We start from the raw sequence: 18,895 nt of genomic DNA on the forward strand, positions 1-18,895 counted from the left end.
ACTGAACCAAAGATACTTGCCTGACACAGTGACCAAAGATACTTGCCTGACTCACTGAACCAAAGATACTTGCCTGACATACTGAACCAAAGATACTTGCCTGACACAGTGACCAAAGATACTTGCCTGACTCACTGAACCAAAGATACTTGCCTGACACAGTGACCAAAGATACTTGCCTGACTCACTGAACCAAAGATACTTGCCTGACTCACTAAACCAAAGATACTTGCCTGACTCACTGAACCAAAGATACTTGCCTGACACAGTGAACCAAAGATACTTGCCTGACTCACTGAACCAAAGATACTTGCCTGACACAGTGAACCAAAGATACTTGCCTGACACACTGAACCAAAGATACTTGCCTGACACAGTGACCAAAGATACTCGCCTGACACAGTGACCAAAGATACTTGCCTGACACAGTGACCAAAGATACTTGCCTGACACAGTGACCAAAGATACTTGCCTGACACAGTGACCAAAGATACTTGCCTGACACAGTGAACCAAAGATACTTGCCTGACTCACTGAACCAAAGATACTTGCCTGATACAGTGACCAAAGATACTTGCCTGACACAGTGACCAAAGATACTTGCCTGACTCACTGAACCAAAGATACTTGCCTGACACAGTGACCAAAGATACTTGCCTGACACAGTGATCAAAGATACTTGCCTGACTCACTGAACCAAAGATACTTGCCTGACACAGTGACCAAAGATACTTGCCTGACACAGTGACCAAAGATACTTGCCTGACACACTGAACCAAAGATACTTGCCTGACACAGTGACCAAAGATACTTGCCTGACACAGTGACCAAAGATACTTGCCTGACTCACTGAACCAAAGATACTTGCCTGACTCACTGAGCCAAAGATACTTGCCTGACACAGTGACCAAAGATACTTGCCTGACTCACTGAACCAAAGATACTTGCCTGACACAGTGACCAAAGATACTTGCCTGACTCACTGAACCAAAGATACTTGCCTGACTCACTGAACCAAAGATACTTGCCTGACTCACTGAACCAAAGATACTTGCCTGACTCACTGAACCAAAGATACTTGCCTGACTCACTGAACCAAAGATACTTGCCTGACTCACTGAACCAAAGATACTTGCCTGACTCACTGAACCAAAGATACTTGCCTGATACAGTGACCAAAGATACTTGCCTGACACAGTGACCAAAGATACTTGCCTGACTCACTGAACCAAAGATACTTGCCTGACTCACTGAACCAAAGATACTTGCCTGACTCACTGAACCAAAGATACTTGCCTGACACAGTGACCAAAGATACTTGCCTGACACAGTGACCAAAGATACTTGCCTGACACAGTGACCAAAGATACTTGCCTGACACAGTGACCAAAGATACTTGCCTGACTCACTGAACCAAAGATACTTGCCTGACTCACTGAACCAAAGATACTTGCCTGACTCACTGAACCAAAGATACTTGCCTGACACACTGAACCAAAGATACTTGCCTGACTCACTGAACCAAAGATACTTGCCTGATACAGTGACCAAAGATACTTGCCTGACTCACTGAACCAAAGATACTTGCCTGACTCACTGAACCAAAGATACTTGCCTGACACAGTGAACCAAAGATACTTGCCTGACTCACTGAACCAAAGATACTTGCCTGACTCACTGAACCAAAGATACTTGCCTGACTCACTGAACCAAAGATACTTGCCTGACTCACTGAACCAAAGATACTTGCCTGACTCACTGAACCAAAGATACTTGCCTGACACAGTGACCAAAGATACTTGCCTGACTCACTGAACCAAAGATACTTGCCTGACTCACTGAACCAAAGATACTTGCCTGACTCACTGAACCAAAGATACTTGCCTGACTCACTGAACCAAAGATACTTGCCTGACTCACTGAACCAAAGATACTTGCCTGACACAGTGACCAAAGATACTTGCCTGACACAGTGACCAAAGATACTTGCCTGACACACTGAACCAAAGATACTTGCCTGACACAGTGACCAAAGATACTTGCCTGACTCACTGAACCAAAGATACTTGCCTGACACAGTGACCAAAGATACTTGCCTGACACAGTGACCAAAGATACTTGCCTGACACACTGAACCAAAGATACTTGCCTGACACAGTGACCAAAGATACTTGCCTGACTCACTGAACCAAAGATACTTGCCTGACTCACTGAACCAAAGATACTTGCCTGATACAGTGACCAAAGATACTTGCCTGACACAGTGACCTTATTTCAGGCTGACCTTGGAACAGAGGTGGCCATTTTAATTGCTGAGGATGCCAAAAGCCCAGGAGAAAAATCAGCTGATGTTGCCACAGTCATAGAGCAGGGCAATGGCCTGCAGCAGACCTTTATTCAAGGCTCACAAGATGGCCGACCTGTACAGCAGGCCTACATTGATGGCTCACAAGATGGCCAAGTGCTAGACCAGGCCTACATTGATGGCTCACAAGATGGCCAACCTGTGCAGCAGACCTACATTGATGGCTCACAAGATGGCCAAGTACTGCAGCAAGCTTATTTACAAAGTTCACAAGATGGCACTTTGTATTATTTTACAGGACAACTAGAATCTGTTTAGTCAAGGGACATAATCTAGTCTGGGAGACAAGTGTACACAGAACACGTCATAGAATTATTAGAAAGCAACTCTTTTTTTTATTTGAGTAACGAGTCTGATGCAATATTTTAAGAGGATTTCATCATTGCATTACCAAGCCTATATTTTTAAACGTGTGACCTTGTTTTCTAAAACTGAATTATTTAAAAGTAAGCAATGCCTGTGCTCTATTTCTTGGATCATATTTGTAGGTGCAGGGTTTGCCCACACTACCGTTAAGCCCATCTCAGGGTGTGCTGTATGAAAATCTTGAAAATCTGGCTTGCTTTAATCATCTAATGTCGTGTGCCACAGCATCAATATTGTAGGGTGGTTTTTAAAATGAACATAGGCGTCATAGTGCTCACAGTCAAGCCCAGAGTGCCAAATGGCACCGTGGCGTCGCCCCTTTGAAATTAAAAATTCATTTTTTTCGCAGAAACCTCCCCTGCAGTATTCCATCAACTCCCCAAAGTTTCACGCCGATCGATGAAACTTGTGGTTATGCATGAAGGACAAACCCACAAACAACACGAATCCACATACTTTCATTTATATATGTATAGATACAGCTATACATAGCTAGTACTATATATTTGGAATCCAGGCGGTTTCCCAAACAACACTTACATGCGACCAATACCCAAATGGAGGCATGTAGTGGAGATCTGAGCTCATCCATTAGCAATGCCATTAATTAATATTTTTATCAAGTGATTTTGTGTTTTTAGTATTGTATATCATTCGGCCTAAATATTAATAGTAGTATTTAGAATATCTTAAGACAAATAAATAATGTTTTCAATGTTGAAAGATCCTCATTTTTCCTTTTCTTTCCTCACGGGGCCTCTCTCAAGCTTTCCTCACGGGGCCTCTCTCAAGCTTTCCTCACGGGGCCTCTCTCAAGCTTTCCTCACGGGGCCTCTCTCAAGCTTTCCTCACGGGGCCTCTCTCAAGCTTTCCTCACGGGGCCTCTCTCAAGCTTTCCCCAATGTCTTCTGCCACTCTCTTCAGCTGGTCTCCATTTCTTTCTATCCTCTCCAGCTATGATACGTTACTTTGTATTCCTGGTTCCATCCCTGCGTCACATATATTTAGAACGTCAAGTATAAATAGGCCTATTTTGATTCTTTGAAGATATTTTACTACCAACCCATTCCTCAAAGTATTCAATATTTAAATCTAAAGTGTTTGAAAGCATTCTTTTCTGTTTGGTAATATTAACAATCATAAAAATACTGACTCCTTGGTCTCAAAACCTTTATAAAATAATATAAAACCTTTATATTAATAATCGCTTACCATACACTTACAGGCACTAATTTTTTATTAGTTTTTATTTTTTACCTCATGAGCCGGAGTGTTTAAAAAAAAATATACAATCACTGCCGTTTTAATGTATGCATTTTAGATGTAGATATAAGCAGTTTTTGTCTGTCATTTTTACTTTCTCGTATACGAGGTATATAGAAAGTATTGTAATCTTGACTTTAGACACAACAGTTCCAGCTGACTTTAGACACAACAGTTCCAGCTGACTTTAGACACAACAGTTCCAGCTGACTTTAGACGCAACAGTTCCAGCTGACTTTAGACACAACAGTTCCAGCTGACTTTAGACACAACAGTTCCAGCTGACTTTAGACATAACAGTTCCAGCTGACTTTATGTTAGACACAACAGTTCCAGTTGACTTTAGACACACCAGTTCCAGCTGACTTTAGACACAACAGTTCCAGCTGACTTTAGACACAACAGTTCCAGCTGACTTTAGACACAACAGTTCCAGTTGACTTTATGTTAGACACAACAGTTCCAGCTGACTTTAGACACAACAGTTCCAGTTGACTTTAAACACAACAGTTCCAGCTGACTTTAGACACAACAGTTCCAGTTGACTTTATGTTAGACACAACAGTTCCAGCTGACTTTAGACACAACAGTACCAGTTGACTTTAGACACAACAGTACCAGTTGACTTTAGACACAACAGTTCCAGCTGACTTTAGACACAACAGTTCCAGTTGACTTTATGTTAGACACAACAGTTCCAGCTGACTTTAGACACAACAGTACCAGTTGACTTTAGACACAACAGTTCCAGCTGACTTTAGACACAACAGTTCCAGTTGACTTTAGACACAACAGTTCCAGCTGACTTTAGACACAACAGTTCCAGCTGACTTTAGACACAACAGTTCCAGCTGACTTTAGACACAACAGTTCCAGCTGACTTTATGTTAGACACAACAGTTCCAGCTGACTTTAGACACAACAGTTCCAGCTGACTTTAGACACAACAGTTCCAGCTGACTTTATGTTAGACACAACAGTTCCAGCTGACTTTAGACACAACAGTTCCAGCTGACTTTATGTTAGACACAACAGTTCCAGTTGACTTTAGACACAACAGTTCCAGCTGACTTTAGACACAACAGTTCCAGCTGACTTTAGACACAACAGTTCCAGCTGACTTTATGTTAGACACAACAGTTCCAGCTGACTTAAGACACAACAGTTCCAGCTGACTTTAGACACAACAGTTCCAGCTGACTTTATGTTAGACACAAGAGTTCCAGCTGACTTTAGACACAACAGTTCCAGCTGACTTTATGTTAGACACAACAGTTCCAGCTGACTTAAGACACAACAGTTCCAGCTGACTTTAGACGCAACAGTTCCAGCTGACTTTAGACGCAACAGTTCCAGCTGACTTTAGACATAACAGTTCCAGCTGACTTTATGTTAGACACAACAGTTCCAGTTGACTTTAGACACACCAGTTCCAGCTGACTTTAGACACAACAGTTCCAGCTGACTTTAGACACAACAGTTCCAGTTGACTTAAGACACAACAGTTCCAGCTGACTTTAGACACAACAGTTCCAGTTGACTTAAGACACAACAGTTCCAGCTGACTTTAAACACAACAGTTCCAGCTGACTTTAGACACAACAGTTCCAGTTGACTTTATGTTAGACACAACAGTTCCAGCTGACTTTATGTTAGACACAACAGTTCCAGCTGACTTTAGACACAACAGTTCCAGCTGACTTTAGACACAACAGTTCCAGCTGACTTTAGACGCAACAGTTCCAGTTGACTTTAGACACAACAGTTCCAGCTGACTTTAGACGCAACAGTTCCAGCTGACTTTAGACGCAACAGTTCCAGCTGACTTTAGACGCAACAGTTCCAGCTGACTTTAGACACAAAGAGTTCCAGCTGACTTAAGACACAACAGTTCCAGCTGACTTTATGTTAGACACAACAGTTCCAGCTGACTTTATGTTAGACACAACAGTTCCAGCTGACTTTAGACACAAAGAGTTCCAGTTGACTTTAGACACAACAGTTCCAGCTGACTTTATGTTAGACACAACAGTTCCAGTTGACTTTATGTTAGACACAACAGTTCCAGCTGACTTTAGACACAACAGTTCCAGCTGACTTAAGACACAACAGTTCCAGCTGACTTTATGTTAGACACAACAGTTCCAGCTGACTTTAGACACAACAGTTCCAGCTGACTTAAGACACAACAGTTCCAGTTGACTTAAGACACAACAGTTCCAGCTGACTTTAGACACAACAGTTCCAGCTGACTTTAGACACAACAGTTCCAGCTGACTTTAGACACAACAGTTCCAGCTGACTTTAGACGCAACAGTTCCAGCTGACTTTAGACACAAAGAGTTCCAGCTGACTTAAGACACAACAGTTCCAGCTGACTTTATGTTAGACACAACAGTTCCAGCTGACTTTAGACACAAAGAGTTCCAGTTGACTTTAGACACAACAGTTCCAGCTGACTTTATGTTAGACACAACAGTTCCAGTTGACTTTATGTTAGACACAACAGTTCCAGCTGACTTTATGTTAGACACAACAGTTCCAGCTGACTTTAGACACAACAGTTCCAGCTGACTTTAGACACAACAGTTCCAGCTGACTTTAGACACAACAGTTCCAGCTGACTTTAGACACAACAGTTCCAGCTGACTTTAGACGCAACAGTTCCAGTTGACTTTAGACACAACAGTTCCAGTTGACTTTATGTTAGACACAACAGTTCCAGCTGACTTTAGACACAACAGTTCCAGCTGACTTTAGACACAACAGTTCCAGCTGACTTTAGACACAACAGTACCAGTTGACTTTAGACACAACAGTTCCAGCTGACTTTAGACACAACAGTTCCAGTTGACTTTATGTTAGACACAACAGTTCCAGCTGACTTTAGACACAACAGTTCCAGTTGACTTTAAACACAACAGTTCCAGCTGACTTTAGACACAACAGTTCCAGTTGACTTTATGTTAGACACAACAGTTCCAGCTGACTTTAGACACAACAGTACCAGTTGACTTTAGACACAACAGTACCAGTTGACTTTAGACACAACAGTTCCAGCTGACTTTAGACACAACAGTTCCAGTTGACTTTATGTTAGACACAACAGTTCCAGCTGACTTTAGACACAACAGTACCAGTTGACTTTAGACACAACAGTTCCAGCTGACTTTAGACACAACAGTTCCAGTTGACTTTAGACACAACAGTTCCAGCTGACTTTAGACACAACAGTTCCAGCTGACTTTAGACACAACAGTTCCAGCTGACTTTAGACACAACAGTTCCAGCTGACTTTATGTTAGACACAACAGTTCCAGCTGACTTTAGACACAACAGTTCCAGCTGACTTTAGACACAACAGTTCCAGCTGACTTTATGTTAGACACAACAGTTCCAGCTGACTTTAGACACAACAGTTCCAGCTGACTTTATGTTAGACACAACAGTTCCAGTTGACTTTAGACACAACAGTTCCAGCTGACTTTAGACACAACAGTTCCAGCTGACTTTAGACACAACAGTTCCAGCTGACTTTAGACACAACAGTTCCAGCTGACTTTATGTTAGACACAACAGTTCCAGCTGACTTTAGACACAACAGTACCAGTTGACTTTAGACACAACAGTTCCAGCTGACTTTATGTTAGACACAACAGTTCCAGCTGACTTTAGACACAACAGTACCAGTTGACTTTAGACACAACAGTTCCAGCTGACTTTAGACACAACAGTTCCAGCTGACTTTAGACACAACTTTATGTTAAATGTCAGTAAAAAAATTAAAGGTGACCTTTGCAGCTTGAATTGTTCAGCTTGAAGGCCAGTGTGTTTAATAAATGCTGCACTCAGCATTTTACGACTCCATTTATTGATCCACATGTTGGCACCCCGCTGTTACATGACTTGGTGCTGTTACTTGACTTGGTGCTTCCACTTGACTTGGTGCTGTCACTTGACTTAGTGCTGTCAATGGTTGACTTAGTGATGTCACATGACTTAGTGATGTCACATGACTTGGTGCTGTCACTTGACTTAGTGATGTCACTTGACTTGGTGCTGTCACATGACTTGGTGCTCTCACATGACTTGGTGCTGTCAATGGTTGTTTTGTTTTCTCCGCGGGGGGGGGGGGGACTGTTAAAAGTATATATTTTCTATATAAATTCCATTTCGTAGGGTGGGGGGGGTCCGCCAAAGAGATGCCTGGAAGAAATTCTGTTAGTGCTTTCACGTGACTTGTTGCTGTGATATTGACTTGGTGCTGTCACTACGACTTGTAGTGTGCCCGAAACTTTGAACGCACACTGTCCATACCCCCCACAGGGTGTCTTCTGACCTTGAGTGTGTGTGTCACGTGGTATCCGTGCAGCAGACGGGCCGTGATCTGCACGGCTGACCGAGTTCAGCTGGCCACAAGGTCACAGGGTCCCACATCCCCTTAACGTGCAATACGTGCCGGCTTGGATTCAAGGAAACAAGTTGTGGACTAAGATTTGCCTCGGTAAATTAAATTGGCTAAGTTCAGACTTGTGATTAAAAGGTCAGTTATGTCCCTTACTTATATAATATTACATGCATGGGTTTTGTTTCCCAGTCTTGGCAAAACGGTATCACTTTAAAATAATTTTAACTGACTGGGTGTCACTTTAAAATAATTTTAACTGATTGGGTGTCACTTTAAAATAATTTTAACTGACTGGGTGTCACTTTTAAATCAATTTAACTGACTGGGTGTCAGTATAAAAAAATAATTAGAAAATATATAGCCTACGTTTATATATAGCCTACGGCGTATCATACGTCGCTATTTGGTTGTTTTATTTTCTACTTTTCATAATTAGTTATTTCGACACTACCCTCCCTTCCGCCCCCCCCCCCCCTCGCCACCGTGACGACAATAAAAAGATCAAGCAGAACTTCTTACCCCTCCTTAGTTTCAAATTGTTTATAAAATAAATTATCTGCCCCTAATAGCCGTAACTAATTCGACCCGGCTCTACGATTGTAAACATTCGGGGTGAACCTTAGCTCACCAGAATGGTAGGGAGTGGGAGTGGTAGCTATATGCAGTGGCGTAGCGAGGTCGGGTGTCAACCGGTGCGGCACTTAATGGTGTCACCCCCCAGAGGCGTAGCGACCCTTCCCGGGGACAAACTTTCAAATTTTTTATTTGCACCTCCCCCCCCCCTCAATTTTTTTTTTATTTGCACCCCCCTCAAATTTTTTATTTGCACCCCCCCCCTCAAATTTTTTATTTGCACCCCCCTCAAACTTTTGATTTGCACACCCCCCCCCCCTTCAAACTTTCGATTTGCACCCCAACCCCTCAAGTTTTCGATTTGCACCCCCTCGAGTTTTTCTCTACATATTTTGCTATTTTTTGCTTGGTGTCACCCCCTAAATGGTGTCACCCGGTGCGGTCCGCACCCCCCGCCCCCCCCCCTCGCTACGCCCCTGGCTATATGCCTAGAGAGTGGGGGAGTAACGGTGTGCATTTGCGTGGTGTCTCGCATGGTCCCTAGGAAGAGAATTATATATATTATTATAGATTGAATACCTTTACCAGCCACCCACGCTTTTCTCTCTACTTATTGAAATAGTAGTGTATTTTATATTTAAAGAAAGTCATTTACTTTCTCATTTTTTAGTGCATAATTATAGAAAAGCTTGTTATAAAACGTTTTTATTTTTATGCATTTAAAAAAATGTGTTTGTTACCAAAAATGCTAAAACATCAAATACACTATGATTTCTATGAAATGTGATAAGAATGCTTCTATGCAGAGGCGTAGCGGGGGTGGGGGGTGCGGACCGCACCGGGTGACACCATTTAGGGGGGTGACACCAAGGCAAAAAATAGTGAAATATATGGAGAAAAATTTGAGGGGGGTGCAAATCGAAAGTTTGAAGGGGGGGGGGGTGCAAATCGAAAGTTTGAGGGGGGGGGGTGCAAATCGAAAATTGGAAGTTTGGCCTCTTAGAAGAGTCGCTACGCCTCTGAGGGGGCGACACCATTAAATGCCGCACCGAGTGACACCCGACCTCGCTACGCCACTGCTTCTATGTATTAAGTATTAAGTATGAATCATACTAACTTTTAATCAGCATGAGATGGAAAGAAGACGTAGTTAATATGAATTGCTGTCCGTAACTCATCGCAATAATATTATAGTCACCAGTACTACACACATCTACCAGCCCGTTACATAACAAAACATACGATCTAGACATAAAGTCGACACGGTACATCGGCTCAATCCTCAACAATATACAATGTGGATGGACAAGGTCGACCGAGGAAAGGCCTCCCGCAAAATAAATATAATAATGTGCCTAATTTCTGCTATCGTTAAGGGGTCATCCATAAATGACGTCACGCTTTTTTGGACGATTTTTACCTCCCCCCTTCCCCTCCGTCAAACATCGTCACAAAAAGCCAGACCCCCCCCCCCTAAATGACGTCACACCTCAGCCTACAACCCCCCTCAAAATTGAAGATGAATTTTTCTTAAACATTGATACTCTATCTAAATCGCGAGATAACGGCTAAAATTCGTTTTCTAACATTGCTTTTTTATAATGCAAAAGTGTGACGTCGCATCATCTGACCCCCCCCCCTCATCACACACCGTCACAAAATTATGGACCCCCCTCCCCCCTACGAGTGTGACGTCATTTATGGACGACCCCTAATGTTTATACCGGGTATTAAAATAAATATGTAACAAAATTTGAGGTTGCTGTGTAAATTATGTTAGTTAGAGTATATTTACTTATCAGGCAGATAAAAAAAACACCACCTATATTTATAAGCACCCAAAATTATACGATTCTAAACAAAATAAATCAAAATATTTCTTAATACATTGTGACTTTCTTTCTGTGACTTTTTTCCATATAAGATTTTTCCTTTCTGTGATATTTTTCTTGTGACTTTTATTCTATTTTTAAGACAGAGTTTCTTTCAGGCATCTCTTGGGGGGGGGGGGGGGCTCAGAAGAAAATCTACCGCCATCCCTCCCCCGAACGAAATGGAAATAGAAAATACTATATATCTCCCCCTCCCCCCCCCCCCCTAAACTTGTATTATGTTGACTTGAAAGAAGTAAAATAGGTTAGAGAACAACTCTGTCCACCCCCCACCAAGGTGTAGGGGTAAAAAGTGGCATTACAGTTCGCTGTTAGATGTATGATTTTATGATGCCTCCTTGCTGTTACGACAGTGTTAAGTGTTTGTTCTTTGATTGTAAACCTCTCTTTATGTCTCGTTTTTTAAAGACGCTATTTATTGCAACGATGTTTTACAGTAGTGAGGTTTTATATCAAGAACGAGTAGATAGGACATCTAGGATATAATAATATGAAATTGTAAAATAAAAGAATTCAGGTTTAAAATACATTTCAGGCCAAGGTGAAAACAAAACTACAAAAACCTATGTGTACAGTATAAAACACTATACTGCAAAGCTAGGCCAACTGCTACACCAACCAATGATGGGAGATCACTCTTAAAATTTTTGTGGGCTGTATCAGCTGACTCGACAATTATTTAGATCTAGTCTAAATAAATAGGCCTATATTTGACAGATCTAGATTTAGTTGTTTTGTTCGGGACAGTCCATGTGTCAGATTCCCATACTGACCACCCACAAAGAAAATAAAGTCTACGACTAAAAAGAGTCCCAGATCTAAAAAAATTAAGATAGGCCTATAGAATAGTATAGATCTAGATCTAGATCTAAGTACTAAGAAGTAGGTTAGTACTAAGTACTATTCTATTACTATTAGATTAGAATTAGATTTAGAATATTAGTAATTAGATCTAGATCTAGTCGTTCGTAGATCTAGATCAGTAACTGTAACACTGTGTAACAGTACCTACAATTTAATAATTTATTAGGGCCCTACATTAACATTGTTCTTTAATATTTAGGCCTATTATTAATTATTATTAAAAAATTGAATTTCTGATTTTTCAGACACATCTTACGGTCTTAGTCGGACTTAGTCATAAATTATAATTGTCTAATAATTGTCTTGTTTGAATAGTGACTAGATCTAGATTAATAGTAATAGTCTAATAGGGCAATAGGCCTAGAATCTATATCTAGAATCTAGGCCTATGCCCTATATATATAACTATATAATAGGGCCTATATATTTAAACTTTAAACTATATAATAGGCCTATAGGCTATAGGGCTTTATAGGCCTATAATCAGGGGCGGAACTACAGTGCCACCAGACCCCGCATTGCGGGGGGGGGGGGGGGGGGGCCCACGCCATTTAGGGGCCCAGAGCCAACCATAATACATTTTTTTTAGTTAAAAAAAAAAGTCAATTTTCTTTCATTTTTGACTTATGGTTATTTTGTAAAAAATTACCGTAGCTGCGGTTGGAATATCTTTATTCTATAGACACCACCCCACGCTCTTGTATATTTTTCCCTTTGTTTTTAAACCACTGTGAAAGCCGAGTCTTTCGCCTACTATCAAACTTATCAAAGATAAGCAAATGTTCAAACCGCTTCATGACATATTTCCCTTTTTTAAACAAAAATAGTCAAATAGGGGTGATAATAAGCTCCTTTTAATAGATTTGTACCAAAGAAATTAAAAACCAATTACTTCTCTTAATTATTATTTTTTTTTATAAATAATTACTGAAGAATGACATTGCATAAAAAAGAAATGTATTAAATCAATAATATTTAAAAAATTAATAATATAGATACAAATAAAAACAAAAATAAACATAACACGAGACACCATTACTTAATTAATACTTATACAAAGCTTTCATGTTTTATATTATTTTTGACCTACCGGATGTTAAGATGGCTTCCATCAAACAATTAAAACTGATATTCACAAAACACACTAATACACTTACACACATGATATGATGTTAAAATTGTTTTAAACTGACGTTTCTCAAATCCCGAACAGGCCAGTAATGAGTATCTAATGTTCGTATTTTGTGATTTTGTATATATATATATATATATATATATATATATTATTATTATATATATATATATATATATTATTATTATTATATATATATATATATATATATATATATATGGTGGGGCCTAAAAAATTTTTTTGCGGGGTGGCCCTTTTTTTCTAGTTCCGCCACTGCCTATAATAATATAATTATATACAAATACTACGGTAATACTTAAAATAGATTTTTGTTTTACACCTAGATCTAGAATCTAGATGTACAGTCTATGAGTCTATGACTATAAGAAGGCATAAGGCTTACAACAATACTTGAAGCTAAGACTCTAAATATTACTTAATTACTAAAATAAACAAGATAGCAATTGTAATACAACAAAAAAAGATATTTAGGCCTATAAAAAAATAAGTTAATTAAAAAAATTTAAATGTTTTAACCTTTTTAGAGGTACACTACCCCGTCAGGTTCTATGGGGACAAATGCACTTTATTAATAGGATAATAACACATTTTTTTTTCAAATTCAAAATAGGTTTGGATCTAGATCTATATTTTACTTGTATATACACAATGTATCAACATCACTGACAGTGTTCAAGAACAAACAATCAAAATATTATTTTCACACAAAAATAAACTAATAATAATAAATATTCACTGCAAATGAGAGTGACTTCTGGTATTGCCTGTTCAGAAATGCACGGTTTGACCTTGAATTCAGCCAGCTTGGTGTTCTTGTATTTTCCATCTCCATGCAGCTTTAAGAAGTGTTCTTTTAGTTTTGCTGGTGCTAGACTACAAGTGCCCAACTTGGCATTGCAGATCATACAGTTAGGACGATCATACAGTTAGGACGATCATACAGTTAGGACATTCATACAGTGAGGACGTTCATACAGTTAGGACGTTCATACAGTTAGGACGTTCATACAGTTAGGACGTTCATACAGTTAGGACGTTCATACAGTTAAGACGTTCATACAGTTAGGACGTTCATACAGTTAGGACGATCATACAGTTAGGACGTTCATACAGTTAGTACGATCATACAGTTAGGACGTTCATACAGTTAGGACGTTCATACAGTTAGGACGTTCATACAGTTAGGACGTTCATACAGTTAGGACGTTGATACAGTTAGGACGTTCATACAGTTAGGACGTTCATACAGTTAGGACGTTCATACAGTTAGGACGTTCATACAGTTAGGACGTTCATACAGTTAGGACGTTCATACAGTTAGGACGTTGATACAGTTAGGACGTTCATACAGTTAGGACGTTCATACAGTTAGGACATTCATACAGTTAGGACATTCATACAGTTAGGACGTTCATACAGTTAGGACGTTCATACAGTTAGGACGTTGATACAGTTAGGACGTTCATACAGTTAGGACGTTGATACAGTTAGGACGTTGATACAGTTAGGACGTTGATACAGTTAGGACGTTCATACAGTTAGGACGTTGATACAGTTAGGACGTTGATACAGTTAGAACATTCATACAGTTAGGACATTCATACAGTTAGGACGTTCATACAGTTAGGACGATCATACAGTTAGGACGTTCATACAGTTAGGACGTTCATACAGTTAGGACGTTCATACAGTTAGGACGTTGATACAGTTAGGACGTTGATACAGTTAGGACGTTGATACAGTTAGGACGTTGATACAGTTAGGACGTTGATACAGTTAGGACGTTGATACAGTTAGGACGTTGATACAGTTAGGACGTTGATACAGTTAGGACGTTGATACAGTTAGGACGTTGATACAGTTAGGACGTTGATACAGTTAGGACGTTGATACAGTTAGGACGTTGCCTCCCATCCAGTCACACAAGTGACTCCCTACTGTACTTGCACATATTCGTCCAAACGCTTTTTTCTCCTCAATATAGTTTGTATGAATACTATGAAACAATATACCATCATGGCAGTCACAAGTTGACTACTGGGCCATGCTACAGAAATAATAATTTTGTTTCTCACAGCACGTCTATTCAAGATGAACTCATGCCTTTTGAAGGTAGAGTGTGCCATGACATCAAGGGTTCCATGATATAGAAATATCACAATCCTGATGTACGTTGTGTCACTCTGGTGCACTTTATTACTGTGTTGTCATGTCATATTTAAACTGTCATCGCAGCTAGTTTCATCGTCCGCACTTACAATATGCTGTTGCAAATTCTGTGCATCTGGTGTATGTCCAATCTCCACCCTGAGACTGGCTCACTGAACCCTTGGGTTTCATCAAACCCAGGACTGAACCCTTGGGTTTCATCAAACCCAGGACTGAACCCTTGGGTTTCATCAAACCCAGGACTGAACCCTTGGGTTTCATCAAACCCAGGACTGAACCCTTGGGTTTCATCAAACCCAGGAATGAACCCTTGGGTTTCATCAAACCCAGGACTGAACCCTTGGGTTTCATCAAACCAGGACTGAACCCTTGGGTTTCATCAAACCCAGGAATGAACCCTTGGGTTTCATCAAACCAGGACTGAACCCTTGGGTTTCATCAAACCCAGGAATGAACCCTTGGGTTTCATCAAACCCAGGACTGAACCCTTGGGTTTCATCAAACCCAGGACTGAACCCTTGGGTTTCATCAAACCCAGGACTGAACCCTTGGGTTTCATCAAACCAGGACTGAACCCTTGGGTTTCATCAAACCCAGGAATGAACCCTTGGGTTTCATCAAACCAGGACTGAACCCTTGGGTTTCATCAAACCCAGGAATGAACCCTTGGGTTTCATCAAACCCAGGTTAAGAACCAATAAACTATTACTATAACATAAAGCAAACTAGTACAAAACACACTTAACACAGTAGTGTGATAGTAGACATCTATAATAAAACTAGTACAAAACACACTTAACACAGTAGTGTGATAGTAGACATCTATAATAAAACTATTACAAAACACACTTAACACAGTAGTGTGATAGTAGACATCTATAATAAAACTAGTACAAAACACACTTAACACAGTAGTGTGATAGTAGACATCTATAATAAAACTAGTACAAAACACACTTAACACAGTAGTGTGATAGTAGACATCTATAATAAAACTATTACAAAACACACTTAACACAGTAGTGTGATAGTAGACATCTATAATAAAACTATTACAAAACACACTTAACACAGTAGTGTGATAGTAGACATCTATAATAAAACTATTACAAAACACACTTAACACAGTAGTGTGATAGTAGACATCTATAATAAAACTAGTACAAAACACACTTAACACAGTAGTGTGATAGTAGACATCTATAATAAAACTATTACAAAACACACTTAACACAGTAGTGTGATAGTAGACATCTATAATAAAACTATTACAAAACACACTTAACACAGTAGTGTGATAGTAGACATCTATAATAAAACTATTACAAAACACACTTAACACAGTAGTGTGATAGTAGACATCTATAATAAAACTAGTACAAAACACACTTAACACAGTAGTGTGATAGTAGACATCTATAATAAAACTAGTACAAAACACACTTAACACAGTAGTGTGATAGTAGACATCTATAATAAAACTAGTACAAAACACACTTAACACAGTAGTGTGATAGTAGACATCTATAATAAAACTATTACAAAACACACTTAACACAGTAGTGTGATAGTAGACATCTATAATAAAACTATTACAAAACACACTTAACACAGTAGTGTGATAGTAGACATCTATAATAAAACTAAGCAATTCAGCTATTTCATAAATACACTTCATTTAATTATGGGCTACTAAATCATATAACTACGGGGTTATCCATAAATGATGCCACATTAATCAGAATATGTGACCACATACTTTTGCATATTAAAAAAGTAATGTTACAACTGAATTCTAGCCATTATGGCAGTTCATTAGATAACTTTTTAAAAAGTTTGTGCTGTGTTTTTCAAATTAATCTGGTTTTAAAAACCTTTATATTGAGCTTTTTGTCAAACCTAAATTATAAAAAATAAACAATTTTAAAAATCCAAAAACAAAAAAGGCATAACTCGGACCATAACTTGGACCATGCAATTTAAAAAATTATTAAAATTTTATTGGCAATCATTGTTCCTGATGTGGAAGTGGAATTTCAGGTTATAATTTAAGCTTGAAAATATAAAATAGAAATGTCGGCAAACATAAAAAAAAAATATTTTCAAGTTCTTATTGGAAAAACTTTTCTGAGAGTTTTTAACAATAGACAGAATTGAGAAAAACACAATTTTGATCCAAGTAAAAATAATAATGAATGGACCCATCACGACAAACTATTTTGTATCCTTTGTAACAGAAACTAATTAATAAAAAAAACTGAATGTTGATCAAGCTCAGAAAATATTTTAGAAAGAAATGGATGTTTTTAAAAAGTAATAATATAATTGATTTTAATTAAAAATGTTTTTATGACTTACTTTAAAAAAATGAAGATGTCAACATGAACAGCTTCCCAAAATATTTGTCAAATGTCAGGCAACTGGGTTTTATAGTTAGAAAGACACTTTGTTAGCATCCAACAAATGGCCAAATCATTGACTAGCTTTGTAGGCGGTTCTTTTGTCATTTCTTGACATGTTCAGTATAACAGACTAGGTTTCTTGACATCAATGATATGTTTACTGGTACAAGTTTAACTTTATCCAATACTTAGATTTGAATGGGACAAGTTAAAGTTTAACTTTATACATGCTTTAGGACTTTGACATACATCTTTATTTTATTTTATAATTTAACACTTATGAAAGTGATGGAAAAAATAATTGTCTTTCCGAACTTCTTACCATTTAGTCTCCAACAAAATCAACACACTGGATTGTGTAAGAATTTGATGAAGAACATGCTTGATTGGATAAGATAAATATTGAGCACCCACCCTCACTGTACAGGTTGAGCAATTGTTTGTGTCTGCAGGTCAGGATGACCCAGCTGAAGGTGAACATCGATGAGCCCAGGTACGATCAGTCCACCTACAAGGGCAGGGCCAAACACTTTTTCATCACCACAAACCCTCTCAACATCTTCGCTTCAGGTCAATCATTGGATCAAGCTAAAGACATTGTTGAAAGATACAGGTACACGTATCTTAGTGTCAGATACACTTACCTTAGTGTCAGATACACTTACCTTAGTGTCAGATACAGATACACTTACCTTAGTGTCAGATACAGATACACTTACCTTAGTGTCAGATACAGATACACTTACCTTAGTGTCAGATACACTTACCTTAGTGTCAGATACAGATACACTTACCTTATTGTCAGATACACTTACCTTAGTGTCAGATACAGATACACTTACCTTAGTGTCAGATACACTTACCTTAGTGTCAGATACAGATACACTTACCTTATTGTCAGATACACTTACCTTAGTGTCAGATACAGATACACTTACCTTAGTGTCAGATACACTTACCTTAGTGTCAGATACAGATACACTTACCTTATTGTCAGATACACTTACCTTAGTGTCAGATACAGATACACTTACCTTAGTGTCAGATACAGATACACTTACCTTAGTGTCAGATACAGATACACTTACCTTAATGTCAGATACACTTACCTTAGTGTCAGATACAGATACACTTACCTTAGTGTCAGATACAGATACACTTACCTTAGTGTCAGATACAGATACACTTACCTTAGTGTCAGATACAGATACACTTACCTTAGTGTCAGATACAGATACACTTACCTTAATGTCAGATACACTTACCTTAGTGTCAGATACAGATACACTTACCTTAGTGTCAGATACAGATACACTTACCTTAGTGTCAGATACAGATACACTTACCTTAGTGTCAGATACACTTACCTTAGTGTCAGATACACTTACCTTAGTGTCAGATACAGATACACTTACCTTAGTGTCAGATACAGATACACTT

The 18,895-nt window shown here is 38.9% G+C and overlaps 2 protein-coding genes across 10 annotated transcripts in view; both read left to right on the forward strand.

Annotated features, from left to right (window-relative positions):
- Positions 1-3,523, forward strand: part of LOC131955290 (uncharacterized) — a 42,540-nt gene extending 39,017 nt beyond the window's left edge. For all 3 annotated transcript variants that reach the window (XM_059319353.1, XM_059319364.1, XM_059319371.1), the window contains one exon: positions 2,279-3,523. In XM_059319353.1, the coding sequence (XP_059175336.1) occupies positions 2,279-2,623 (345 nt within the window). In that variant the 3' untranslated portion in view covers positions 2,624-3,523. The remainder of the gene's footprint in view (positions 1-2,278) is intronic.
- LOC131955676 (sideroflexin-1) overlaps positions 1-18,895 on the forward strand; it is a 102,578-nt gene that overhangs the window by 70,444 nt on the left and 13,239 nt on the right. For 3 of the 7 annotated variants that reach the window (XR_009388878.1, XR_009388879.1, XM_059319879.1), the window contains exons 1-2: positions 8,406-8,537; positions 17,908-18,068. Coding sequence is in view for 5 of the 7 variants with exons in the window: in XM_059319879.1 (XP_059175862.1) it covers positions 17,914-18,068 (155 nt within the window). In the remaining 2 variants the exon portion in view is untranslated. Of the gene's footprint in view, positions 1-8,405; positions 8,538-11,516; positions 11,754-17,907; positions 18,069-18,895 lie in introns of those variants that run through there. The other 4 variants (XM_059319915.1, XM_059319888.1, XM_059319898.1 and 1 more) reach the window with 4 other exon arrangements.

The sequence above is a fragment of the Physella acuta genome, unplaced genomic scaffold (genome assembly GCF_028476545.2).
Source record: "Physella acuta isolate Inbredline_101_S28 unplaced genomic scaffold, ASM2847654v3 ptg000079l, whole genome shotgun sequence".
NCBI lineage: Eukaryota > Metazoa > Mollusca > Gastropoda > Physidae > Physella > Physella acuta.